The following is a 27,638-nucleotide window of genomic DNA, read 5'->3' as shown; positions in this document are numbered from 1 at the left end:
AAAATTTACAGCTTAAGAAAGAAAATCACTTTGCTCAGGAATCTTCACTTTGGGCAGGGTTCAATAGTGAAAGCTTATTTCTGCTCTATGCCTGGGATGGTTAGTGGGGTGGGGGGTGAGGGTATGAGAAGTTCCACTTCCAGGACGGCTCACTCGCATAACTGGCAAGTTGGTGCTGTCAGCTGGGAGCTCATCTAAGACTCAGGACCAAGGTTCTTGGTTCCTCACCATGCGCCACTTGGGCTTTCTCATAGCATGGTGATTGGGTTTAAAAGAAAGCATCGGAAGTGATGAAACAGAGGGAATACCCTAGTAGTCCAGTGGTTAGGACTCTGTGCTTCCACTGCCGGGAGCCCGGGTTCCAAAAACAAAAACAAAAACAAAAACAAAACACAAAGTGACGAAATGAGAGATGCCAGTTTTATTAAGGCCTGGGCCTAAAAACTGGCATAGTGTCATTTCTGCCCAACCCTATTCGTCAAGGAACCACAGAGTCCGTATTCAAGCAGTGGGGACACGTCCTACCTTTTTTTTTTTTTCTTTGTGGCACATGGGCCTCTCACCTCCGTGGCCTCTCCCCCCGCGGAGCACAGGCTCCAGACCTGCAGGCCCAGCGGCCATGGCCCATGGACCCAGCCGCTCCGCGGCACACAGGATCCTCCCAGACCGGGGCACGAACCTGCGTCCCCTGCACTGGCAGGCGGACTCCCAACCACTGCGCCACCAGGGAAGCCCCATCCTACCTTTTGACAGGAGTAGTTTCAAAGAATTTGAGCTGTACTTCCAGAGGAAGTCCTGACAGATGACATGTCATTTTCTTCAAGGTTCAGTTCAGATAATACCAGACTGGAACTTAGTCTAATGGGGGAGACAGATAATAATCAAATAAACACCCAAATAAATCCCAGTTTAAGTCACTATTCAAGTAAATAGCATTATAGCTATGAGAGGTACAAGAAAGAGAGTAATGAGAATAATTTAAAAGGAGATTTAGCCCAGCCTGGGGTGTCAGGTGTGAGGAAGAGATGTTTGAACTGAATGAAACCTATTAAGGTAACCAGGAGGCACTTTGCAAAGGGGGCAGGGGCAAGTGAATGGGAAAGGCTTCCAGAAAGAGTGAACAGTATATACAAAGTCCCTTGGGCAAAAGGGTTGGCATAGTGTAGTAACTAAAAGGCTAGTATGGCAGAAAAGAAAAAGATGTACAGGACAAGCAGGGGTAGCGGCCAGAAACTTGGTAGAGCCTTGTTAAGTATTAGGCCATACTGAAGACTTTGCTGATTTTTATTACAGGGGCAAAAGAAAGGTACTGAAGTATTTTAAACAAGAGGGTGATATGCTATAATTTATGCTTTGAAAAGATCTCTCTGGTTGCAGCAAGGTGTACAGATTGGAGATGGCCCTAAGTAAATGCAGAGACTACTTAGGCAGCTACTGCAGTGGTTTCTGTCAGAGAAAGTGGATGGTATTTGGGAGTCAGATGGTATCAGAGGAGATGAAGAGAGAAGATGGATTTAGGATGTTCTGGAGGTAGAATTTATAGGACTTAATGATGGAGGGGATATGGGAAAAAGGGAGTCGAGGTATTTGGTTATCTACTGCTGCAGACTACCACAAAATGTAATGGCTTAAAACAGTAGCCAGGGGACTTCCCTGGTGGTCCAGTGGTTAAGACTCTGCGCTTCCAATGCAGGGGCTGCGAGTTCAATCCCTGGTCGGGGAACTAAGATCCCACATACCGCTTGGCGTGGCCAAAAAAAAAAAAACAAACAAACATTAGCCAGTGTATTATTTGCTCATGGTTCTGCAGTTTGAACCAGGCTTGGCAGGGCAGCTCATTTCTGCTGTGATCATCAGCGTGGGTGGCAACCAGTTTGGCTCAGATTGTGTCTGGGTTCAGTTCTTGCTGCCAGCTCAGTTGTTTGGTTCTCCTCTGCATGGCTTCTCCATGTGATTAGCTTGGTGGTCTCAGGGTGGTGGGACTTAAATGGAAGCTGGTTTCCCCTAAGTGCAAAAATGCAAGCTGCTGGTTTTGCCACATTCTATTGATTAAAGATCAAGGCCAGCCCGGGTCAGAAAGGGGACTACACAAGGTCATGAATATTAGGTGTGGTCCACTGGAGGACACCAAATTAAGTCTACCACACAAAGTCTCCCGGGTTTCTGACTTCATATTTGGATGGATGGTGGTGCTATTTGTGGAAATGGGAGCACTCTAATGGTGTTGCTTCTAACCGCATTTAAAAAAAACCCACTGTACTCTGTATGAAGGATGATTACATTTCAAATCTCTTTTCCTCAGAATTGCTTTCACTGATCCTCCATCCTGGATTAAATCCCATTGTTATAGATTCCCAAGCTTCCTTTGGTCTCCCCTTTGACATTCATCCCACTGGGGAGCATTGTCTAATTGGCTCCCCCATTAGATGTGAACTCCAGGAGCCATGGTACTGGGTCTCACTTGTTTCCTGACCCCCATCCCAAAAGTTCAGCCCACCTGGTACATAGTAAGTTCTCCATCTTTGCTGAATTGAATATCACCTTAATATTTCTTCACATGAAATGTATTATTATTACATTAACAATGTCCTGTATTCCTAAACCAAGACTACCCTAACTGAGGACCGTTAGGAACAAAGCCAGCAAGGAACTGGGATAACACCTGATGTTCAGATGCTAAGTAGATCTGATGTGTACATTGGCTGTAATATGCTGCAGCTGCTGACATCTGATGGAAAACAAATATTGAATTGGTGATGCCACCAATGCTATCTATTATGCTAAACACCAATAATTCCATTGATGTATGAGGGAACACTGGAGCAGAGGTCAACAGCCTGTCTAGTCCTAAGTGGCTCCAAGGAGTCAGGCAATATGCAGTACCTACGGGTGCCATGGGCAAAGGTAAAAGAACAAAGGAAAAATATAAAGCCATTCTTTTTATATAAAACCATTTAATTTATTTCTGTTAAAATACACTCAATCCAGATGTAATGGATCAGGTGACCAGATATTTCAGGATTCTTACTCCACCAGGAGCTGATTCCATCTGGGTCAAACCTGGCTCTGGTCACAGAACATTCACATCTTTAATTCCAAATACTGAATGTGATGCAAAAGATGTAATCAATATGTAACACACAGGTATATAGTTACTTGGTGGTCACTGCACGAGGTTATCAACAATGCAGGCTCAAAAAATAAGATGTATAATAAGTTGGTCCTTTCCAAAAATAAATATATTAGGACACTAAGCTTATACCTTAAAGGAATCCAAAATAAATACTAATTAAGCGCTAGCTCCTGTGAGGAACAGTGCATGCAGACAATGAACCCGCGTGTGTGGCTATTCGTAACAGAAAGCTCTGGAATCCCAACAGTGCCTCCTCACAAAGCCAGTCCTGAGTGTGAGGATGTAAATGAGAGTAACACATAGCTTGACTAGGCTGCTGGAGTCCACGTTCCAGTGGGGTTTGGAGTTCGGCGTAATTTCTAATAGTTTCCAACAGAAAGAACAGCAATGGCATTTTCTTGCTGGTCACTTCTCCCAAGCTGTGAGGCCTGGAGCTGATCAAGGAAGTTCAGAAGTCTTCTAGTTTGAGCAGATGAACCCCAGGGTTGCTAATCTGGGGACACGGATTCCTTTAAACTGCAGTGCCCCTTGTGATGAGAAGGGTTTTCATCCCACCTTCCTCACTGTTGATCATTTAGTGCAGAGGGCACTTCCATTCTTACGAGAGCTTCGCTTTCTGCTCGAGCCTCAAGCCCTATTTCTTAGCCCCACTCCCATCACGCATCTCCAGTCTGCATTTGTGCTCACAGAAATAGTCTAGAGTTGCATGCCAAGTTCTGAGAGCAAGAATACGCCATGCCTAGAGAGTTTATATATGATAAAAACTTTCCAAATGATGTAGGCAAGAGGAAAATGCTTATTTTACCACCATGCAGACAACCCATCTAAAATGCAACCCAGGAAATTATAGTTTAACAATATTCTGGACAGTACCAAATAGATTAAACTATTCTTCAACCCAAAGCAAATACCATTCCCTTCAGGAAAACCAGATGTGAGTGTTGCAGTCTATTAGGTAATAAATAAAACAGTACCATCAGTGCTATAAAAACAGACAACAGACCTGACATTTAATGAAGTGAGTTAATATTGCCTCTATTTAGTATCATCACAGATAACTCGTCTCTGCCATGAAATCCAGGTGTGACTACACTATTCACGGGCATCTAGAGCAGAGTCTTGTACCTTGTCAAGTCAGTTTAATTATGGCCCATTTTCTAGCAGAGATTGGGGTTGGGGACAGGGGAGCTTTGATTTTTGTGTGTACAGGAAAACAACTTTCTATAGCTCATTTGGCCCACAGGCACATTTTACCATGTAAATCCCTTCAGTCACTCAGAGGGGATCAAGGAAGCCCCCCAAAACCCAGGAGGATAGACTTCATTGGGTGACAAAATCTGACTATCTCTGGAGCTGCTCTCCCTCCCTACAGCTGAGCAGGTGCCCCTACCAGCCACCAAAGTCCCACTCTTTACCTCTGGACTCATCTCCTGACCCTGTGGGATGCCCACACGTGGGACAATACAAGATACATCTGCCTAAATCACGGCTATGCATCTGAAAGGAGAAACTCTACTTTGGAAACAAGTTTTAATGTAGACTCTCCTTCCAACAGGAACTTTTCTTCCATCCTGAAGAAAACATGGAGTGTAGACTACATTTACCTACTGATCCTTCCAGGTTCAGATTCATGATATAATCTGGGCAGCTCAATCCTGGTAGCTCACCTCCACAGGAAGGCCCAGAACCACACAGTCCAGGCAACAACTTCCGTCCTCCTTGTCACCAGTGGGAAAAGCTGTCTGCTTTTGTTTTGTATACAGAAGTGGTGTAGAGAGGTGTCCTGAGTGGATGTAGCACTGCCATAGAAAGGATACAGGATCCCAGGGTGGGGGGAGGAACATCCTTGGGAAAGATTCTGCTTTAACCAATATGGCTAGAATTACCTGAGCAATGGGGATGATCACACACTTCCTGAGAGTCGGCCTACCATCTAGCTCTGTCACAACAAGTTGTGTGACCCAGTTCAACCATGCATCCTCTCCGGGCCAATGTTCTCATTCCATACCAGGCACTCAACAAATGTTGACTACATGAAAAAGCATCTCCTATCACAAACTACAGGGCACTGGGTTAAACAAAGTGACTGCTGGGGCCAACGCCAGATCCCCATAGCCTCAGACTGAGGGTCTTTCCCCTCTATCTCTAGGCTTGAGCAAACAGCCCAGTGGGCTGGCAGTGCCTCCTCTTAGGTCTGACCACTGTACCTCTGTGGGGTGTAGGGACTCAGCTCAAGTATGATGCTGCAAGGGGAAATGTCAAAAAGAACATTCTCTGGGTTCTGTGATGGACTAGGGAACCTGCACTGAGCAGCTGAGACTTAGTCTTGCATTTTACCTTCACCCCTGGCCCCTGCTTCCATGTCCATTGAACTGTTTCACTCAATAACTTAATTTCTGGGCTCTCTACAAGACAGAGGGTTAAGGAAGTAAAAGAAACTCCAATTAGGCAGTTTGCTAATGCTAGTAACAAATAGAAAACTGTGGACTAAAACAGTTTACATTTCTCCACATTTCCCTTAGAAAATGGAAAGTTGAGTTGTTCCAACAGCTGAATCTGGTGGGGAGACGATGACTCTAATGAAGGGACAGGTATAATTCTGTAAACAAGCAATATTAAGCTGCTTTGGCTAAGCCTAGGAATGACTGGCTATTGAGACTTCACTGAAGGGAAGAAGAAAGAAAATATGAGTCTGCTCTGGGGTGCCCTGAACTACCTTTCTAGAGGCAGGGTAGGCGCAGAGCAGGGGGCTGAATCTAATGCTTTGCCATTAATTCAATTTAGATGACCTGCTCCTGGCCCCCGGAGCCAATCCCCAGGAAGGAGTCTGTGATGACAAGTCTGGCTCCATGCTGAAGCACCTCCAACTCTGCCCACCAAACAAAGTTAGCAAATTGTAAAATGTTCATCATTTCCTAATTTTGTATTATACAATGGAGTTAGGAACATAAACAGTAACACATAGCAAAACCCCAAGCCTGCATAGGACTACCATCCTCTCAGCCACCTCTGCGTAGGCCAATCAGTTTGGAAAGTTTTTCACAGTTTTCAAGTTTCAGCGACTCTGCCTTCTGTTTCAATCGTTCATCTCTGTATAATCCTGCCAAATTGGTCAACTCCGACTCTGAAAGATAAAAGAGGTAACAATTCGTCAAGAAAGTTGAGCTCCTCTGTTTCACTTCAATACTTCTGGAAGCAAAGCTCCTTCTACTTTAATGCTTTTTCTTTCAATTAAACTTAAGAAACACTCATTTACTCAAGAAACACATATCAGGCAGCTACGCTACACCAGGTGCTGAGGATTAAGGGACACCTGCGATCCTGGAGTCCAACAGTATCTGTGCTCTATTACAAAAGCACTGGACTTAGTTCTTATCAATAGAACATTTGGCACCAGACTTAGGAAACCTGCACGCGTGCGGTAAGAGGAGACCCTGTTTCAGGGCTTTCCTACGAATGGTATTCAGATGGCAGTTGGGAGAGAATGGAGTCCAATCGCCTGTTCTTGTCATCTGAAACAAAGACAGCTGCTTCATCCTTCCCTCTGCATTGCTGGATCATAACTCATATATGCGGACTGACACAGAGCCCTCCACCGGCAGGCACGCTTCTATAGAAGGCCAGGTTGCTGGCGGCGTTCTTCATTCCCTCACCACATGTGGGGCCCCTAACTCAAAGGCCAAAGGCAGCTGGGCTCTTTTAAAAGTGAAATCATCTGGATCCGGTGACCTCTGTCTCCTTGAAGAAATGTATTTCATTTTCTCTTCATGGTGGAGAAAGTCATTCTATTTTTAACCAGAATATAATCTCTGCTGTCCTCCCGGACTCAACAGTGGTTTGGCTGCCTCTCTTTTTTATTCTTTTGTATAGTTTCAGAGACATTCGTAGGAAGGAATACCTGAAAAGCAACTCCAGAGACGTGTTGTGTATTAACATGATGGCATGCTTCGAGGGCCTGCGTGGCTTCTGAAAGCCTCAAATAGCAGGCAGCTACTCAATGTTTAAAGGACCACACTTGTGAAAATGCTATTTTAGTCATTCTGAAATATGTCTATTCATTCTTAGTCATCTTGCTGACAGATTTTGTTTTTCTTGGTGGAACAAGAGGCACCTGTCTGATTAATCAGCAAACTGCCTGGAAACAGGACTTAATAGCTAGCCAGAGGGAACAATGCGCAGTGGTTTCTGAGTAAGTCTCTATCAACCAAAATACAGGCATTTCTGCTCACAATGGTTCTGTTCACACCAAGTAAGGCCCAAAGTGCAGATTAAGTGCAGGACTCCAGGGTGAGGGGTGGGTATGCATGAAAACCCACCCTCTGCGATGGGGGTTCAGAGGTTGAGCCCTGGCCCAGCAGTTGCTTGGCAAACAGGGGGTCTCCTAGGCTCTAGAACAATGTGCTCTCACCCCGCGGCGTGGGGCCTGCAGTGCGCACCAGCCAGAGCTTACCCCCTGCACAGGCATCCTCGCAGGTGATGTGGCTTCATGGCGGATCATGCACCGCACCCAAATGAAAGCCCTCTGCTCCTTCGTTCTGCCCAGAGCTAGGCACTGACTCCATCTGTCTGGCTTCTTTGGCATGTGGGAAACCTGTTCAAGAGGGCTCTGTGAAATCAGGCTGTCCCTTTGGTCCTCTGATTCACAGTTACACCAGTATATAGAGCAGATCCTATGGCTTTGCTTTTCCTTGAAATGATTTCCTTAGGTTTTTTGTTACTGACCTTATCCAAATGTCTCATTGCCTGAAATCTCATTCCAGAAAACATTAAGGGCTAGTGATCCTTACTGTTTTATACACTGACAACTACTATAATAAGCTGATGAAAGAGAACTGCACATATATGAATGCTTTTCTCAAAACATGACATTGCTTTTTTAAAGTTCATTGAAACCAGTTTTCAATGCTCCAGAGATTGAGAGCAATGACCTTGCTCTAGAGCAATGACCTTGCACAAGGGCAGTGTTTCAAGGAATTATGTCCCACACCCCCATGACCATGCTTGGAGAAACTTCTCTCCAAACTGCCAGTGAATCCTTTTGCACTTCAGTGAACAAAAGGTCAACTCAATGAATATGTTACTTCTCACAAGTTCTGTTAATATTCAATAACTTCTAAGAAAAAACAAAATCTTTGGCAGGGGCAGGATCAAGAGAACATCTTTTCTTCTCTGCAAAATGTTTCCCGGGCCCTGAATGCCAGTGTAATAGATGGACAGAGCATTGCACCTTCAAGGTAAGCTGACTCAGGCAAATTGCCGAGAGGCAAGTCCCAAAGCCTCTCTCAAAAACACTCTGCATGCATGGGCTTCCCTGGTGGCGCAGTGGTTGAGAGTCCGCCTGCCGATGCAGGGGACACGGGTTCATGCCCCGGTCCGGGAAGATCCCACATGCCGCAGAGCAGCTGGGCCTGTGCCCGTGAGCCATGGCCGCTGAGCCTGCGCATCCAGAGCCTGTGCTCCGCAACGGGAGAGGCCTCAACAGTGAGAGGCCCGCATACCGCAAAAACAACAAAAAACAAAAAACTCTGCGTGACAGCCCAGATCAGAGTCCTGACAGCTGGAAGACCCTGACAGATCCCAACGACCATCATGATCCAGCCTCATAAGACAGTGCTGCATCCAGTCAAGCAAGGCCAAGCAAGGTCTGGATTCGGTCAGGATCCAAACACTTACTATATGCCAGACACCATGCTAAGCGTTATACTCATACCATCTTCTATAATCCATACAACCTCCTTGGGAGGAAGAAAGCAGAGAAAAGAAATTAACAAAAGATTTTAAAAGACAGTGGCTAACTTTGCTAAAAACAGTTTCCATTAGGTATTTTGCCAAGAGTGAACTTTGTTCTCAAGCGGGTTTATTTTTACAACCTCCATGTGCTAAATTTAACCATGCTGGCTGCACTTGCTGCTGGATCCGGAGGGCAGATGCTGCTTGTTCTCAAATGGCACTTGGGTTGTGTGGAGGCTCCGGATGGCCACCATCCTTAAATGCCAGAAATAGATTTTTAAGGGGTGTGTGCTGATAACCCCCGGGTTGGAACTTGTGGGTACACGCATCATGCTCACCCACTGCATCTGTTTATACCTGGAGAGTGCCAAAGCCCTGAAAGTAGGCCTCATGAGGATGGCGACAAAAGCCTAGAAGCCACCTTAGGTGTAATCCTTACCATGAGCCCTCTGCGTAATTTCAAAACCCTCTCAGAGTCTAAAACAATGGAGAATCTTAGGACATATGCTGTGGCCTTCACCTGATTTGGATACACGTTAATAATGCCTTTAAGTGTAAGGCCTCTATCTTGCTCCAAAATTCTTTCCTGATTTTTGAAACTTGCAAAACCTAATTTAACAGTGGGTAGGGGTACTTCCTGACCCCTCAGTTTTTTCAATAAAAAAGCAACTTCCTCCTCCTGCTGAATTCCCCCTTACATCCAAGTCATTGCCTACCAGGCTCCTAATGCACCTGAGAGGTCAGGTGGGCTCTGCCCTACAGGAGTAGACAGCAGAGATAAGGTCCCTCAGGGGCAGGGTTAGGACACTAGCCCTGCTCAGTGATTCCTAGTCCTCAGCAGTTTCACTGTCTTCCAGTCCTGAGAATCCTCTCTTCAAAAGACATTTGTGGAGCATCTGTTCTGAAGCAAAGACTGTGCCAAGGGCCTGGGACACAAAATTAGTAAGACATGGTTTTTGCCCTCAGAGAGCCCAGAGTCCAGCAGGGAGACTGTCATGTACCTACAGAACATGTTAACATGGTGAGGGTGGCACTGTCTTAGCAGGATGAGCAAAGTGCTTTAAAAACACAGAGGAAAAAAAACAAAACACAGAGGAAGGAGAGACTAACTTGGGGTGGGGTTGGGATGATGGGTCAGCGAGGGCTTAGCAGCACTGTGACTGAGGATCTAAATTTAGATCTAAATGTTAGATGTTTAACAACACCCAGTGACAGACAAGGTTTTAAAAAATGAATTAGTTTGCTTTTTAAAAATTAACCAAAGCCAAGTTTTATAAGATACAATTACTAATGGATATGTGTGTGTGTGTGTGTGCACTCCCCACGAACACTCACTGGGGTTGGAAGCCAACACTATCACCCCCATTGTCTCCAGGGAAACAGTGTGGAAGGCCTGCTCCTGGGAGAGTCGCTTTTATTCTGTGTGGCCACAGCTGATTGGAGGGGAAGAGAAGGGGCACCAAACTCAATAACAACAACCTATAAAACTTTGGTTAGGTTGGATCAATCAGATTTCCCTCTGGGAAATGTGAAATTAGGAAACCATGTACCAAGCCAGTGAGCTACTTAAACAGGAAGCTTGTGATGTAGAAAGGGGCCAATGACTTGTGGGGTTGGGGAAGTTGGGAGAGTGAATAGGAGGGTAGCAACCAAAATAAGCCATGGCAAATTAAGGCTGTGAAGGAGGAGAGCTTGAAAAAGCAAAAAGTTGGCAGAGAGAGGAGAGAGGGCAGATAGGCAGAGAGATGTAGAGACTCAGAGACAGACAGACAGAGAGGCAACTAGTACTGCCGAAGTTCCTAAGATTTCCCAGTCCTGGCCACATGTATCCTGTCAATAAACTTCCTTTTTTTGGTAATATCCTGAATGGGCCTCTGTCCTATCCCTGTTCACATAAACATGAGTAGCTCGAACAAGGAGAGAGAAGGGATCAGGAAGCTGGGGATGCCTCAGGTTGGAAGCATGGCACCAGCTGAAGCCCCTTTTAGAGCATCTTACTTTGTTGTTTCTCCTTCCAACAACTTGTCTGGATGTAATCAATGTAATCCTTTTCTATCGTCTTCTCCAGGTCACGCAGAGATGCTCCTCTGTAGGCCTTGTCAAAGTTTTTATCCACAAAGTAAGGCACCTGTAGGTTCTGGGTTTCTCTAGAAATGGTGTAGCCCAAGGTCCTGAAACAAGGAGAGAGAGGCTCAGGTATGCTTGTCATACTTGGCAATATCACTTTTAGCACTGGCCTCACAGAGATCATTCACACAATCACCTCTTCATGGGGCAGATGCAGATATCATTTTCTAATACATCTAACATTTATTATTTCCCAAGCAAAGCAGTAAGTGTAATGTCATCATTGTTGCTATTATGTGAGCATATTCAAATGGATTCAGTCTCAACATATTTATTTCCTTAAAGGATTCACCTCCCTCTCTCTCTCTTCTTTTTTTTTTTTTTTTTTTTTTTTGGTATGCGGGCCTCTCACTGCTGTGGCCTCTCCCGTTGCACAGGCTCCGGACGTGCAGGCTCAGTGGCCATGGCTCACGGGCCCAGCCGTTCCGCGGCATGTGGGAACCTCCCAGACTGGGGCACGAACCCATGTCCCCTACATTGGCAGGCGGATTCTCAACCACTGCGCCACCAGGGAAGCCCTCTCTCTCTTTTTAAATTTAAAACATATATCATGAAGGTTTGTCTTACATAATTATGAAATGATTACCACAATAGGTTCAGCTAACATTCATCTTCTCATATAGATACAATAAAAAGAAAAGAAAGAAGACAAGAATAAAGGAAAAAAAACCTTTCTCCTTGTGATGAGAACTCTCAGGATTTACTTTCTTAACTTTCCTATCATTTCCTATCATACAGCAGCATTACTACTGTAACACTGTGTTGTACCTGACATACCTTGTACTTACTTAACTTATAACTGTTAGTTTGTACCTTTGACCATCTTCCTTCAATTCCCCTTCCCTCTCTCCTCCACCTTCGGTAACCAGAAGTCTGATCTCTTTTTCTGAGTTTGTTTGTTTGTTTTTAGATTCCACATATAAGTGAGATCATACAGTATTCGTCTTTCTCTGACTTATTTTGCTTAGCATAATGCCTTCAAGGTCCCTCAATATTGTCACAAATGGTAGGGTTTCTTCATTTTTTATGGCTGAATAATACTCCATAGTGTGTGTGTGTGTGTGTGTGTGTGTGTGTGTGTGTGTGTGTGTTCAGGTTGTCTCCATGTCTTGGCTACTGTAAATAATGCTGCTGTGAATATAGGGGTGCAGCTATCTGGATTGACCTCTCTTAGACTGCTTTCTATGTTAAAAGTAGAATGCTGAATGCTTAAAAAACAATTTCTATATTGTATAGGACCTAGCATGGCACCTGGCGCAGAGTGGCTATTGGTAAATGTTGGTTGAATGAAATGATTGTTACTATAAACTATTTAAAAATAACCAGACAGCTTATAACAACTTAGTTCTAATTTTTAGGACATGATAAAAAGTACTTTACACATAGCCATTAGGTGAGAACTGCAAAAACTAAGACAAAAGATTTCAATGATACCTCCAGGCTAACTTTCAGTGGGTCTAAGATATCCAAAGGTGTCTGGTGCTCAGAAACTTTAACAGGTCTGGGTTAATTGAAGTCTAACCATAAGGAAGTACAGAAGGGAGTTCAAATTCAGGTTAAAACAATGTGATGGCAATGTGCAAAATCCAAGCTGACTTTGTCCAAACTGGACAAAGTCCATCTTAAAGGAGTTATATTTGACCTTTTCCTAGCCTTTTCCTTTGATCTCTCAACTTATGGATCTTGCTGGATGTCTAAGAGCCATGACTGCTCTTGCCTCCCTCTGGGAAGCTGTTATCAGGGTAGGTTCCTGTCTGTCTCACTGGCCTGACAAGAAAGGAGGTAGCAGTAGCATATGGAGAAATATGGGAAGTCAGGAAATAAGAGGGAATCAGGCCATTGTGTCCTGACAGCAATAACCTCTCTCTGAGTCTCAGCTTTCCTCTCTGTAAAATGAAGATATTGATATAGAATGATAGTCTTTAGTCTACAGTGATCACCAACAAGAGCTCTTCCTGTTAGGTACGGTTCCATGGAGTCCACATTTTGAAAGGTTTTTGTCTGCTAAACTGTAATAGTAATGACTCATTTCCCATTATTAATTAAAAAAAATAATCCAGTGATTCTCAGACTTTAGTATGGACCAGAATTATCTGGAGGGCTTGTTAAAACTCATATTGCTGGTTCTCACCCCTAGAGTTTCTGATTCAGTAGATATGGAGTAAGGCCTAAGAGTCTGCATTTCTAACAGGTTGGCAAGTTAATGCTGATGATGCTGGTCTAGGGATCAAATTAAGAACTGATTTAACTGAAATAATTAATTGAAGAAATTAAAAAATTCCTATCAGAGCTCAAATTTTCCATGCAATACAAACTTTATAATGATTTCTATATTTTTAGCAAAAGCAAAGAAATGAGATACTATGGTTTGACTGTATAGCCTTATGAATAAATGTACTATTCTTGCAATTTCTTAAATTGGAAATAATCACTAGATCTTAGTTACTATGTTCTCAGACTCACAGGGGTCCAGCGATACTATCACAAGCTCAGTAAGGTCCTTTTTAACTCTAAAGTGGAATGTTAAGGATTTAATCTGAACCTGGAGTTCATCTATTAATCCTTCAGAAACCAGCCATTGCTATTCTGCAGCTGACCAGATGATGTCGCTGTAGAACAAAACAATCCAGGTCCTGAGTGCCTGGGAAACTGCCTAAAGAACAATATTTTTGAGTCTCTGCATTATTACTATCCAGCTGTTCCTTTAAACACAAAATCAGTGTTTTCTACAACAAAAGGTGAAATGGAATGTTAGTAATGTACCAGCTTGCTGTTAAGAAATATTTATAAAGATTTGACTTACGATTTATAGAATAGACTATATGGGGGATTAGCAGCTAGCAGCTGAGTAATCACAGATATAATCACAATCACCAGAACTGGAAGTAACTGAATAAATGCAGAATATGTAGTCTGAAAAAGAAAAAGCATTTGGTGTAAGTGCTCTTCATCAATATAAAGCTTATTGAAAAGAGAACAGTTTTCCCAAAGAAAATATGAATTACTGATGTACTGCACATAGCCCAAGGCCTTTCTGGGAAGGTTGTACTTTCTGCTGAGAGGTACCAAACAGCCCCATTCTGTCTGCTGAAAAGGCTGAACAAGGCCCACCTACAATCTGGATTGACACTCAGTAATCCTTCTGCAGCCCTCTTTTCTAAGACCAATGAAGCAGACACCTGTGCGGGAGCTTGCCCAGACTGTGACTCTCAGGAGGTCATGTTATTATGCAACTCTGTTGCCTTGGCCTCAGCTGAACGGACTGTGGGACATCTGGGGGACATCAAACCGTAGCAGGGATGATCACATTCTCCCTCCTAAGCGTCTGGGATTGAGATCCATCACCATTCACTGCTAGGCAGTCACTTGAAGAAAGGACACATACTCTGAGGCACTGTAGACTGGACATTTGCAAGGGGAAGCAGAAAAGCCAGGCTGCTTAGAAAGAACAAAACAGATGCAGGCAGGCAGGAAAACTGGAGACAGTCTGGCCCCAAGAGTCATGGAGAGCACAGCTGCATGGGGGCCTGACAGCACCACAGTTCCTGGTTCCCATCTGACGTAAGGCCCAGCAAGCTTCCTGCCCTTAAGCTTCATGAGACTCCCTTGATCCCTTACCTTAAACTCCCTTTAGTATTGAATATTTTGAAGGGGGGTTCCTATTCTCTGCAGTCAAGAAAACATTTTTCAAGACAGCCCCATAGGTGAACAGATTTCCAGGGACAGTCACCAAAGAATGGATGGGGGAGGAGGTACTATTCTGGCTTATTTGGGCCAATTATCCAGCTCTTCTTGCCAGGCTTCTGCTTTCCTAAAGCACATTTTAGCAACATATCTCAAGTTGAACTTCGAAAACCTGATCATACTACATAAAGGTCAGCTCAGTACAAGTGTTTATGGGCAGCTCTTGTCCTGTCCTCCGCAGGTACCTGAGGCTTATCTTCTTCCTCTTCCTTCCGTGTCTGCATCCTCTCGTGTCGGTGCCGCCGGTGGTAATAGTGGGAGTCATCTGTCACGTTTGAAAACATATGAATGTTTCCTGGAAAAGAAAGAAAAATACTTAGTATGCAATATGGCAAACACCCCTTCCTTGCCTTTTCCAAGGTCCTTGCTTCCAACTAGGTTCTCTGAGGGTAGAGTATTGTCCCATTTTACTCAGTAGAAAAATACAACAGTAGGTATGTCAAGTGAACCAGCTGGAAATGGGACATGCTTAGCTCTCTCGCCCTTATTTAAATAATCCTTTGTAACCAGTGAGTGAGAGAACCCCAAGAGGCTAAGAAAGAAAGCACTTGGGCCACGAATCCTGTCTGACATGCTCACGTCTGCCTCCTTGCCCAATATCAGATTATGTCACTAGTATCTTTAATAGCACCTAACAAAATTCAATTTACTTGGGCTTCCCTGGTGGTACAGTGGTTGAGAGTCCGCCTGCCAATGCAGGGGACACGGGTTCGTGCCCTGGTCCAGGAAGATCCCACATGCCGCGGAGCGGCTGGGCCCGTGAGCCATGGCCACTGAGCCTGAGCGTCCGGAGCCTGTGCTCCGCAACGGGAGAGGCCACAACAGTGAGAGGCCCGCGTACCGCAAAAAAAAAAAAAAAAAAAATTCAATTTACTTCCCAGGCATTTAATTAACCCAACTTCCAACTCTCTGGGGGTACTTTTCTAACCTTTATCTTTATATAAATGCTATTTTGCAATAATGATAATACAGGCATTTTGCTTCTAATTTATAAAACACTTTAAAAAATATCCAATCCTCACAGCAGCCTTGTGAAGTTGGTATTATCAACCCCGTTTTTAGGTAAGGAAACAAGATCAGATGGACTAAGTCAAAATCATGCGTAGTTGGAGGGTGGAGACATGCCTTCAACCCCAGATTATCTGATTCCAAAGTTTGCTGTTGCCACCATACCACGGTCCCTCTATTCAGATCCTCAAACAGATCCTCAAAATATATATGAATTTTTTTATTTTTGGCCACGCCGAGCAGCACGTGGGATCTTAGTTCTCCAGCCAGGGATCAAACCTGCACCCCCTGCAGTGGAAGCATGGAGTCTTAACCACTGGACTGCCAGGAAGTCCCTATGACCTCTTAAACAATAATTTTGGGATACTAACCTGTAGGAAAATGTCCTCCAAAGAAGACGTTGAACAGCTCTTCTGGAGTGATGTCGGCTTCAAAGTCCCTGTAATAATTATAAGGTCTGGCTCGAGGGGTAGTGAAAGTCACCTGTTCATCTCCATATTCATCATAGCGGAGTCTCTTGTCAGGATTGCTCAGGACTGCAAAGGCATTTCCTATTGCTGCAACAAAAACAAAAAGCATCTGAGTACATAGTCTTTGCTGTAGCTGAGGGTGATCATAGTAGTAGCAATGAAGAGCCCGGAGTTGATTGGTGCTGGACAACTTCACAGTGACCCAAGGAGAGGTGCTTGGGCCTAGAAAGTTCACCAAAGTGCTTGCCCTTGAAATCTTCCATGGTCTAGTCTGATAAGCCTGAAACAACACTGGACTCAAGATGAACTAAGAAGTACTGTTCTCCGTCATCAAAAAAGTTTTATTTCACTTGAGAGCAGTAGTTTATGGTTGGAAACAGCTCCTACATAAGTAGTGGTATTCTAACATGAAGTCACATACAATCTCCTGAATAAAATAATCAGTAAAAATCCTCCTGCTTGGCTAAAAGCAAAGACCTCACTCATCAGTCTTATTTCAGCTTACTTTTTTTTTTTTTTGGCTGTGTTGGGTCTTCATTGCTATGAGCGGGGGCTATTCTTCATTGGGGTGCATGGGCTTCTCATTGCAGTGGCTTCTCTTATTGTGGAGCACAGGCTCTAGGCACGCGGACTCAGTAGTTGTGGCACACAGGCTTACTTGCTCCGCAGCATATGGGGTCTTCCCAGACCAGGGATTGAACCTGTGTCCCCTGCATTGGCAGGTGGATTCTTAACCACTGTGCCTCCAGGGAAGTCCCTCAGCCTACTTTTAAAAATGGTCTTTTGGGCTTCCCTGGTGGCGCAGTGGTTGAGAGTCCGCCTGCCGATACAGGGGACACGGGTTCATGCCCCGGTCCGGGAAGATCCCACATGCCGCAGAGCGGCTGGGCCCGTGAGCCATGGCCGCTGAGCCTGCGCATCCGGAGCCAGTGCTCCGCAACGGGAGAGGCCACAACAATGAGAGGCCTGCGTACCGCAAAAAGAAAAAAAAAAAAGAAAACAAAAACAAACAAACAAACAAACAAAAATGGTCTTTAGAAATTAAGAAATGTATCTCCAGGGAATTCCCTGGCAGTCCAGTGGTTAGGACTCTGTGCTTTCACTGTCGAGGGCCTGGGTTCAATCCCTGGTCAGGGAACAAAAAAAAAAAAAAAAAAGTATCTCCAATGTCTCAAAGAGGGATCAAAGGCTGAATAGATTACACATGCATACCATCACTTCTCCTCCCTATGCACAAATGTACACGCTTTTTCCAATTTCATTTAAACATACAATCAGTACCAACAATCAAAGAAATCTTGAAAAAAAATTTTAAGACATTCCTACCCACCTACCTTTAATTCAGTCAACACTATCAGAAACATAGTCAGAAAGAGCATTTCCTTATGATTCTTCTAGCTAGGGAATTGTATTAAATACTTATGGCAAGGGCTTCCCTGGTGGCGCAGTGGTTGAGAGTCCGCCTGCCAATGCAGGGGACACAGGTTCGTGCCCTGGTCTGGGAAGATCCCACATGCTGTGGAGCGGCTGGGCCCGTGAGCCATGGCCGTTGAGCCTGCGCGTCCCAAGCCTGTGCTCCGCAACGGGAGGCCACAACAGTGAGAGGCCCTCATACCGCCAAAAAAAAAAAAAAAAAAAAAATTTATAGCAATAAAACTGCTAAGCAGAAAAAAAAACCAGAAAAGCCTAAACAGAGTTGCTTAAACAGTCACATCCCTTGAAATCTGGCAGATTTCTCAGAGAAATGGCATTAGTCTGTGAGGTACCTTACATGAAGGTGTGAGGAAATTGTGGGTTATCTGTTTCCTTGTAGAAACTGTGGGGAGAACTAGATTCACAATGGCACATCAACAAGGGTAGCTTGCCCGCTGAGGTAAAAGCTGACTTTAAAAAATGTCTCAGATCTATCATTTTTTACTTTTTCTTTTGAAAAATTTCAAATCTCCAGAAAAGACGATAAAAAAGTACAATAAAAACCTTTACATTTATTCATCAATTGTTAGCATTTTACCACTTGCTTTCCTCAACTCTCTACACATACACATATAATATGTATTCATATTTTTGCTGAACCATTTGAAAGTAGGCTGCAGATATTATGACACTTCACCCCTAAATATTTTAGCTATGTCTCCGGAGAAGAAAGATATTCTCCTACATGATCACAACATCATATCACAGCTAAGAAAATTAACATCAATTCATTATCACCCAGTGAATCCATGCAAGGTTCATGAGTTATATTTGGTTTCATGTCTCTTTAGTTACTTTTAATCTAGAACAGTCTCCCCACCTTTTTTGTTTTTCATTATATTGAATTTTTTTAAGAGTAGTTCAGTGTTCTTTGTAGAATGTCCCATATTTTGATTGCTTCTTTATTAGATTCAGGTCAAACATTTTGGCAAGAATACCACATGGTATTACAACATGTAATGTTAGGTTGTTCTAGTATTGGTGATGATAAGTTGGATCACTTGGTTAAAGTGGTGACAGCTAGCTATCTCCGTTATAAAGGAAAATTTCCCCTGTGTAATCAATAAGTATTCTGTGGGTGATTATTTGACAGTATGTGAACATCCTATGCAACAACAACCTATCACCCAATGGTTTCGGCATCCATTTATAATCCTTGCCTTAATCAATGACATTCCTGAGGGTGAAGCTCTTAAGTAAGATTTTTATTTATGTGTTGGATCCAAAATATTTTTTTTTTTTTTTTTTTTCTGCGGTACGCGGGCCTCTCACTGTTGTGGCCTCTCCCGTTGCGGAGCACAGGCTCCGGACACGCAGGCTCAGCGGCCATGGCTCACAGGCCCAGCCGCTCCGCAGCATGTGGGATCTTCCCGGACCGGGGCACGAACCCATGGCCCCTGCATCGGCAGGCGGACTCTCAACCACTGCGCCACCAGGGAAGCCCCCAAAATATTTTTGAAGAATATATCACTGGGGCTTCCCTGGTGGCGTAGTGGTTGAGAGTCCACCTGCCGATGCAGGGGCCATGGGTTCGTGCCCCGGTCCGGGAAGATCCCACATGCTGCGGAGCGGCTGGGCCTGTGAGCCATGGCCGCTGAGCCTGCGTGTCCGGAGCCTGTGCTCCGCAACGGGAGAGGCCACAACAGTGAGAGGCCCGTGTACCGCAAAAAAAAAAAAAGAATATATCACTAAAAGTATCACGGAAATCAATGGAAAAAAGATTCGATCTATAACCATGTTTTTGCTCTTTACAAAGCTGTATAAAGCTTTTTCATACATGTTAATAACAGAGGTTTCATGAACAAATATTTTGATGGTCAAAGAAGTTTGGAAATGCTGTCTAGGCCCTACTTGTAAGTAGCCACCAACCTCTAAGTTCCACAAGAGGAATCATATCTGTTTTACTCACCATGGCACCTGGCACATAGATCTTCAATAAAGATTTGCTGAATCAAGGAATGAAAGGTTCCAAAAGGTGTCACAGAGAAACCAAATATTTTTTCCAAAAGAAATTAAGGTAAGTGAATGAGGACAGGAGAGAGCTATGCTAATAATCACTATCTAAGAGGTGTGGCAGGAAAAAACAAAACCCTGCTTGTGGCCTTATAAAACAATTACAGGGGAGGCTGAAAACAACTTGCTGTGACCAAACAACATAAGAAGGGCAGAATTAAGCATTAGTTTAGGATCAGACCTTTGAAAGCATCGGTTGCTCCAGGAGCACAGTTCTTGTCAGGATGAAATTTCAGGGCAAGTTTTCGGTAAGCTTTCTTAAGCTCTTCATCACTGGCATTTCGTGAAACCCCCAGAATTTCATAGTAATTTCTGCATTTCTTGATCCTAAAAATACAAATCAGAAATATTTTTTGGTATGTCTACAAAGGCCCCTTTTGTACAATTAACTGCAAAATAGTAAATCAATCCTCTCTCCAATCTGTGAGCCCCAAAACAAACCTAAAAGAAAACTGGTGAACACGTTAATGAAACATACAATTCACTAACAATGTCCTCCTCCCAGTGAGAGCTTAATTCCTTTCAAAGTATTTTTACATCTAATATTTTTTTCTTTCTATATCCCTGCAAGTGGATAGAGCAAGTATACTAACCCTTATAATATTAAGGCCCAAGCTAAGTCCTCAGAGTTGAACCACCGGACAGCAAAGTCAGAAGAAATACCCTAACCATCCTATTTTTTTTTTTAAATCTACCTTTTTTTCTCCTTATGGCTATCTGTTTAAACTTTGTTTTAGAAAGTTAACATATTCACATGGTAGAAGAAAAATATCCAATAGTACTAAACTATATATAGTGAAAAATCTTCCTGCTTCCCCATTCCCTGTCCTCCAATCTCCTACCCTAAGAACAACCACAGTTAGAAGTTTTCTGTGGGGCGTTCCCTGGTTGCCTAATGGTTAGGGTTCTGGGCTTTCACTGCCATGGCCCAGGTTCAATCCGTGGTCAGGGAACTGAGACCCTACAAGCTGTGTGGCACAGGAAAAAAAAAAAAAGTTTTCTCTGATTCCTATGTACAGAGAGAGTACCTGTATAGAGACTTCCCCATTTTTTTTTTACATAAATGGAAGTATATTATAATCACCCTCTATATCTCATTTTTTTTTAAACTAACAATTTATCTTGGGAATTGATCCATAACTTATAGAGATGAAAAGTACAGGGATAATAGTTTAGACCACCAGAGTGTTGGTTCTGAACTTTCTGATCTAAGAAGTCTCTTATAAAATGATATAATGGCATGTTATACAGCCTCTCAAAAATTCCACTGTATAATCATGAAGGAATGAGAGTGAAAAAGGCAAATAATATGTTTGTATTATCATGAAGATAGTTTTAAACTTGCAGACCCCTCCCCAAAAGGGTCTTGGGGTTCCCAAACCACACCTTGAGAGCGGGTGGACTATAGCATGAACTCTGGAGTAAAAATGCCTTGGTTGGCATCTGATCTTGCTGTGGACTTAACTCTGTGCCTTTGTGTTATCTTCTGAAATGGGCTGATAATTATACCTATACTTCACAGCTGTTATAATTAAGTGAAGTATTCATTAAAATGCTTGATAGCATCTGACATGACATAAATATTGGCTATTATTACAAATCTACCACATTCTACAGATGGTCAACAGGCACTTGAAAAGATGCTCAACATTGCTAATTATTAGAGAAATGCAAATCAAAACTACAGTGAGGTATCACTTCACACTGGTCAGAATGGCCATCATCAAAAAGTCTACAAATAGTAAATGCTGGCGAGGGTGTGGAGAAAAGAAACCCTCCTACACTGTTGGTGGGAATGTACATTGGTGCAGCCACTATGGAGAACAGTATGGAGGTTCCTTAAAAAACTAAAAATAGAACTACCATATGATCCTGCAATCCCACTCCTGGGCATACATCTGGAAAAGATGAAAACTCTAATCTGAAAAGACACATGCATCCCAATGTTCATAGCAGCACTATTTACAATAGCCAAGACATGGAAGCAACCTAAGTGTTCATCGACAAATGAATGGATACAGAAGATGCAGTATATATATACAATGGAATATTACTCAGCCATTAGAAAGGAATGAAATGCCATTTGCAGCAACATGGATGGACATACAGATTATCATACTAAGTGAAGTCAGACAAAGACAAATATGATATGATGTCACTTATATGTGGAATCTAAAAAAATAACACAGATGAACTTATTTACCAAACAGATACAGACTCACAGACATAGAAAACAAATTTATGGTTACTAAAGGGGAAAGCAGGGGTGGGGGTGGAGAGGAGGGGGATAAATTAAATCAGGAGTTTATAATTAACAGATACACACTACTTTATATAAAATAGATAAACAACAAGGTCCTACTGTATAGCACAGGGAACTATACTAGTATCTTGTAATAACCTATAGTGGAAAAGAATATACACATATTCAGTTACATATAACACTGCTGCACACCAGAAACTAACACAACATTGTAAATCAACTATATACTTTAAAATAAAAACCTACCACATTCTTTTAAAAAGCTGCATATTCTTGCATTTTATGGATATATGTACATTCCCTACTGATGGGCATTTAAAGTATCTCCATTTTTTTGCTACCACACAATTCAGTTAGGCAGGCAGAGACCCAGAGCCTTGTTGAAGAGTTCATAGTAAGTCAGTAACACAGTTGGGACTATAATGCAGGGTCTGGAATGTCGGTCAGGGCCCTTCCTCAAGAGCTGCCCATGAGGATCCTATGGATTCCCCACCCTAGTTTCTGATCCCTGCTTCCAGGGCAGATCCTCCCCTGCCTTTCTCTTTCCCTCTCTCCCTTATCAGATATATAATTTGAAAATATTTTTTCCTGTTTTGTGGGTTGATTTTTCACATTCTTGATGGTCTCTTTTGAAGTACAAAAGTTTTTAATTTTGATGAAGTCCAATTTGCCTATTTTTTCTTTTATCCCTTGGGCTTTGGGTGTCAACAAGAAATCATTGCCTAATCCATATGTCACAAAGCTTTACATTTGTTTTCTTCTAAGACTTTTATGGTTTTAGCTCTTACATTTAGGTCTTCGAATTAATTTTTGTATTTGTGTGAGGAAGGGGTCCAAGTTCATTTTTTTGCATGTGGATATCCAGTTGTCCCAACAACATTTGTTGAAGACTAGTCTTTCCCCCATTAAATTGTCTTGGCACTCTTGTCAAAAACCAATTAACCATAAATATAAGCGTTTATCTCTGGAGTCTCAATTCTATTCCATTGATCTACATGCCTATCCTATGCTGGTGCACACTGTCTTCATTACTGAAGCTTTGTAGTAGGTTTTGAAATTGGGAAGTGTGAGTCTTCCAACTTTGTAGTTCTTTTTCAAGACTGTTTTGGCTACTCTGGGTCCTTTGCATTTTCATATGAATTTTAGGATCAGGTTGTCAATTTCTGCAAAAAAGGGTAGCAGGGAATTTGATAGGGATTGTGTTAAATCTGTGGATCAATTTGAGGACTATTACCATATTACCAATATTAAGCCTTCCAATTCATGAATACAGGCAATCTTCCCATTTATTTAGGTCTTCTTTAATTTCTTTTAATAAAGTTTGTCGTTTACAATGTAAAATCTTACATTTCTCTCATTAAATTTATTCCTAAGCATTTTATTCTTTTTGATGCTGTTATAAATGAAATTGTTTTCATTTTCAGATTGTTCATTCTTAGCATATAGAAAAATAATAATTTTTGTATATTGATCTTATACTGAACTTTGCCGAAGTAATTTATTAGTCCTAATAGTTTGTGTGTGTGTGGGTATTGCTTAAAATTTTCTATACTAGATCATATAATTTGTGAATATACTTTTATTTCTTCTTTCCAATTTGAATGGCTTCTACTTCTTTTTTTTTTTTTTTACTTCTTTTTTTTGCTTAACTGCCCTGGCTTGAACTCCTAGCACAATGTTGAATAGAAATGGCTAGAATCTTGTTCCTGTCCTGTTCTTGATCTTGGAAAGCACCAAATTACTCACCATTAAGTATGATGTTAGCTGTGGATTTTTTTTTTAATTTAAGGAGGTTTTTTTTTAAAAAAATTTTATTTATTTGGCTGTGCCAGGTCTTAGTTGAGGCATGCAGGATCTTCATTGTGGTATGTGGGATCTTTAGTTGTGGCATGTGGGATCAAGTTCCCTGACCAGGGATTGAACTTGGCTCCCCGCATTGGGAGTGCAGAGTCTTAACCACTGGACTACCAGGGAAGTCCCAGCTGTGGATTTTTTGAACATGACCTTTATCAGGTTAAGGAAGTTCCCCTCTATTGTTGGTGTGTTGAATACTGTTATCATGAAAGAGTGCAGGGTTTTGTCAAAAGCTTTTTCTGCACCTATTGAAACAATCATGTGACTTTTGTCTTTTATTCTATTAATATGGTGTATTACATTATTTGATTTTCATGTGTTAAACAACCTTGGATTCCTACGATAAATCTCACTTGGTCAAGATATATAATCCTTTTTATATGTTTTATATGTTGCAGAAATCTGTATCCATCTTGTGATGACTTTGTCTGTTTTTGGTTACAGGGTAATAATACTGGTCTCATAGAATGACTTGGGAAGAATTCCCTTCTTTGGTATTTTCTAAAATAGTTAATGAAGGATTAGTTAATTTGTCTTCAGACATTTGGTAGAATTCACCAGTGAAGTCACCTGGGCCTGGGCTTTTCTTTTGGGAAATCAAATTTAACCATTTCATTCAAGTTATCTCATTTGTTGACATATAATTGTGCACAGTATTCTGTTACATAATCATTATTTTGTAAGATTGGTAGTGATATCCCCTATTTCACTCCTGATTTTAGTTATTTGAGTCTTCTCCCTTTTTTTGCTTGGTCAGTCTAGCTAAAAGTTTGTCAATTTTGTTGATATTTTCAAAAAACCAACTTTTGGTTTTGTAGATCTCTATTGTTTTGCTATCCTCTATTTCATTTACTTCCACTCTATATTATTTCCTTCATTCTGCTTGTTTGAACTTAGTTTGTTCTTCTTTTTTTAGAAGATTAGGTTATTGATTTGAGATTTTTTTAAAAATATAAACATTTATAGCTATAAATTTCCTTCTAAGTATTGCCTTAGCTGCATCCTATATGTTTTGGTATGTTGTATTTTCATTTTTTTAATTAATTTTTATTGGAGTGTAGTTGCTTTATAAGTGTTTTCATTTTCATTCATCTCAAAGTATTTTCTAATTTTCCTTGTGATTTCTTCTGTGACCTATTTGTTATTTAGGAATATGTTAATTTTCACATATTTGTGAATTACCCAAATTTTCTTCTGTTGTCAATTTCAAAGAACATACAGTGTTTGATTTTAATCCTTTTAAATTTATTAAGGCTTGTTTTATGGCCTAACGTATGGTCTATCCCGGATAATGTTCCATGTACACTTGAGAAGAATGTGCCTTCCGCTGTTGTTGGGTAGAATGTTGTACAGGTGTCTGTTATGTCAAGCTCGTTTCCCCTGTCTCTCTTACAGCAGAAGCAGGGCAGTTACTTCAGATTATACCCTAACACTCCACTTCCACCTAGCCTTGCCTCTGAGGTCAAGAAGCTATTGTGCTTCAATAACAGTAATAAAAATAATAATAGCAGTCAATACTTACATAACACATCATCTGTGCCAGGCACTGTCCATAAAATCACTCATTTAATCCCACCACAGGCTCACCTTTGTACTCCAAGAAGCTGCTCCTCAGTATAAGTGGCACTCCCCTCACCCTGTCGGGTCTGATTCCACTCATGCTCAGACTTCTTTTCCTTTTGTGCCTTCCTGCAGTTACAGCAACCACAGGGGTCATGACTTTCAGGAGGTCTGTCTTCTGGGTATTTGTTTCTTCTAACTGCATCAATGTAAGCTGCAAAGCAATGCACCTCCATGAGGCTTCAGTCTGACCTGCAAATCAACTTTGCTACCGGCCTTAGCTATCTGGGAGGCTGCCTGTAGGCAAATAAGTGTGAGGCCCAGGTTACTGACATCATGCTGACTTCTAAACACCCATACAAAGCTGAAGAAACATCTTCCTTGAGAAAACAATACAGAAAATACAGAGGCAACCATGAAAAACTTTTAATGCCAGAAACATGAAGCATAATAATGTCCACCATACCTACAGTCATCAGTCAGCAAATAATCTTCACTCAGAGCCAGTAAAGGGGCTCAAGAGGCATCTGCCCAATACCTTGGCTTTAGGGCAGCACAGGGGAAGCCTATTTCTCTGTGGTCCATGGTCAGAAGTGAATTGATCATAGCACATTATTTTTTGTCACAATGCCTCCCACCACTAAGATTTAAAGTAGAAATGAGTTCAATTTTTTAAGTGACAGTTATAAAACTAATATGTACAATACATTTGGCTAGATAGATCAAGGAGATCTATGCATAAGACCTACTCCTGACCACAAGGAGGATATAGTTTAAAGGAGAGGATTTAATTAATCATAATGCCTGCAGAGTACAAAGAGGGCCATAGCAATATAGTCAAAGAAGGCAGAGTACTCGTGTCCTGTATGGAGGATCTGGGTAAGATTTAAAAAAACCCTTTCTCCTGCTTAACATCTCTTACTGACTACCCACTGCTCGGTGTCCAAATTTCTTATCATGGGCCCAGCCTGTCTCTCCAGCCTCAAATCTCAACACAAGTTCCTTTGTATTCTATGCTCTAGCCACACCAAACTCCCTTCAGACCATCAATGCTTTCTCTTTTCTCTGTGCCTTTGCACATGCTGTTCCCTCTGCCTGCAAAACTATTCTCTAAGTAGGTCTGGCTAACTCCAACGCATCCTTCATGTCATCATATGTAACACTTTCTTCATGAGGCCTCTGACACCCAGGCCACGCTGAGTGCCTAGTCAGTATGCCCCTCAAACCTACGACCTTGCTGTGTAGCCCAGGACATTCTGGCCCTGTTTTGTAACTGACTGTTTACCTGTCAAACTTCCTCAGTAGACTTAGAGTTCTGTGGGCTCCGGGGCCCATGTCTGTCAAATCCCGCTGCAGGATCAGCATAATGCAGAGTACATAATAGGCACTGCCTCAGTACTCTTTGCCTGACTGTAGGATGGAAAAAGCTGGCCCATCCGTCCTGATGCTGGCTGCAGGGACAAGACCAAACCCAGGCCGAGGGTCAGGCAGCCCAGTTTGGAGGCGAGGATAAGGACCGGGTAAGCAAGCTGCGGGAAACCGCGTCACCCCGCTGACCCCGGCGCAGGCGGGCCTGACAGCTGCAGGCCCTGGGCGGGGCACGGGCCGGGGCGGGGCTGGGGGCCGGAGGAAACAAGTCGTCACGGGTGACTCTGGGTACCCGGCCGGGTCCTCAGCTTGAGCCAGCGCTCCTGGTTTCCGGATCCCGGCCCCCTGCCCTGGGAGGTCTCCCTCTTCACCAGGAACCCTACTCAGGCCCAGCATCTTCTCATAGACCTCCATCCTTCATCTCAGGCCCAGGATCTCAGCCCCTTCAGGCGCTGTCAGGAGCCCCATCCCTGATTTCTCCCTGACCCTGCCCTGTCCCACGCTCCGGCCAGGACCTGATACCTTCCGTCCAGCGCTCCCCGCTGCCCAGCGTCGCTGCCATACCGCTTCCCAGTCAGCAGGTCTGCCGAGCCTCCCCCGCGCCCGAGGCTGAAAGGGAAGGGGGCGCCAAAAGGCGCGGGGCATGCTGGTCATTGTAGTCCGATCCATAGTAGCTGAGGGTCATTGGACTACAATTCCCAGCAGGGATCGCGCCAGGGGTCGCAGATGCAGTGGTGTGAAGGGGCGCGACCCTTGCTGCCAGTTGACTGCTTTATGGCTAGCGGCTCACAGTCTGCAACTGTGGCCACAGCGGGCCGCGCTTTTCCTCATTTGTAGGGTGGGGATAGTGGCTTTGGCCCCGCCTAACACTTCGGACGTTCAGGGAGACGCAATG

The 27,638-nt window shown here is 42.9% G+C and overlaps 1 protein-coding gene across 1 annotated transcript; it reads right to left on the bottom strand.

Moving 5' to 3' along the window:
• Positions 1–2,942: 2,942 nt before the first annotated feature.
• DNAJC18 (DnaJ heat shock protein family (Hsp40) member C18) lies at positions 2,943–27,377 on the bottom strand. The gene is made up of 8 exons (XM_032628738.1): positions 27,266–27,377; positions 25,403–25,589; positions 19,880–20,025; positions 16,114–16,299; positions 14,920–15,029; positions 13,794–13,903; positions 10,862–11,034; positions 2,943–6,257 (listed from the first exon to the last, which is right to left on the bottom strand). The coding sequence occupies exons 1-8, from the start codon at positions 27,303–27,305 to the stop codon at positions 6,133–6,135; spliced, it is 1,077 nt and encodes a 358-aa protein (XP_032484629.1). The 5' UTR covers positions 27,306–27,377; the 3' UTR covers positions 2,943–6,132.
• Between the last annotated feature and the right edge of the window lie 261 nt (positions 27,378–27,638).

This window comes from Phocoena sinus, chromosome 3, assembly GCF_008692025.1.
Source record: "Phocoena sinus isolate mPhoSin1 chromosome 3, mPhoSin1.pri, whole genome shotgun sequence".
NCBI classification, from domain to species: Eukaryota; Metazoa; Chordata; class Mammalia; order Artiodactyla; family Phocoenidae; genus Phocoena; species Phocoena sinus.
Note: the sequence above shows the minus strand (reverse complement) of the source record. Positions and strands in the feature narration are given on the sequence as shown.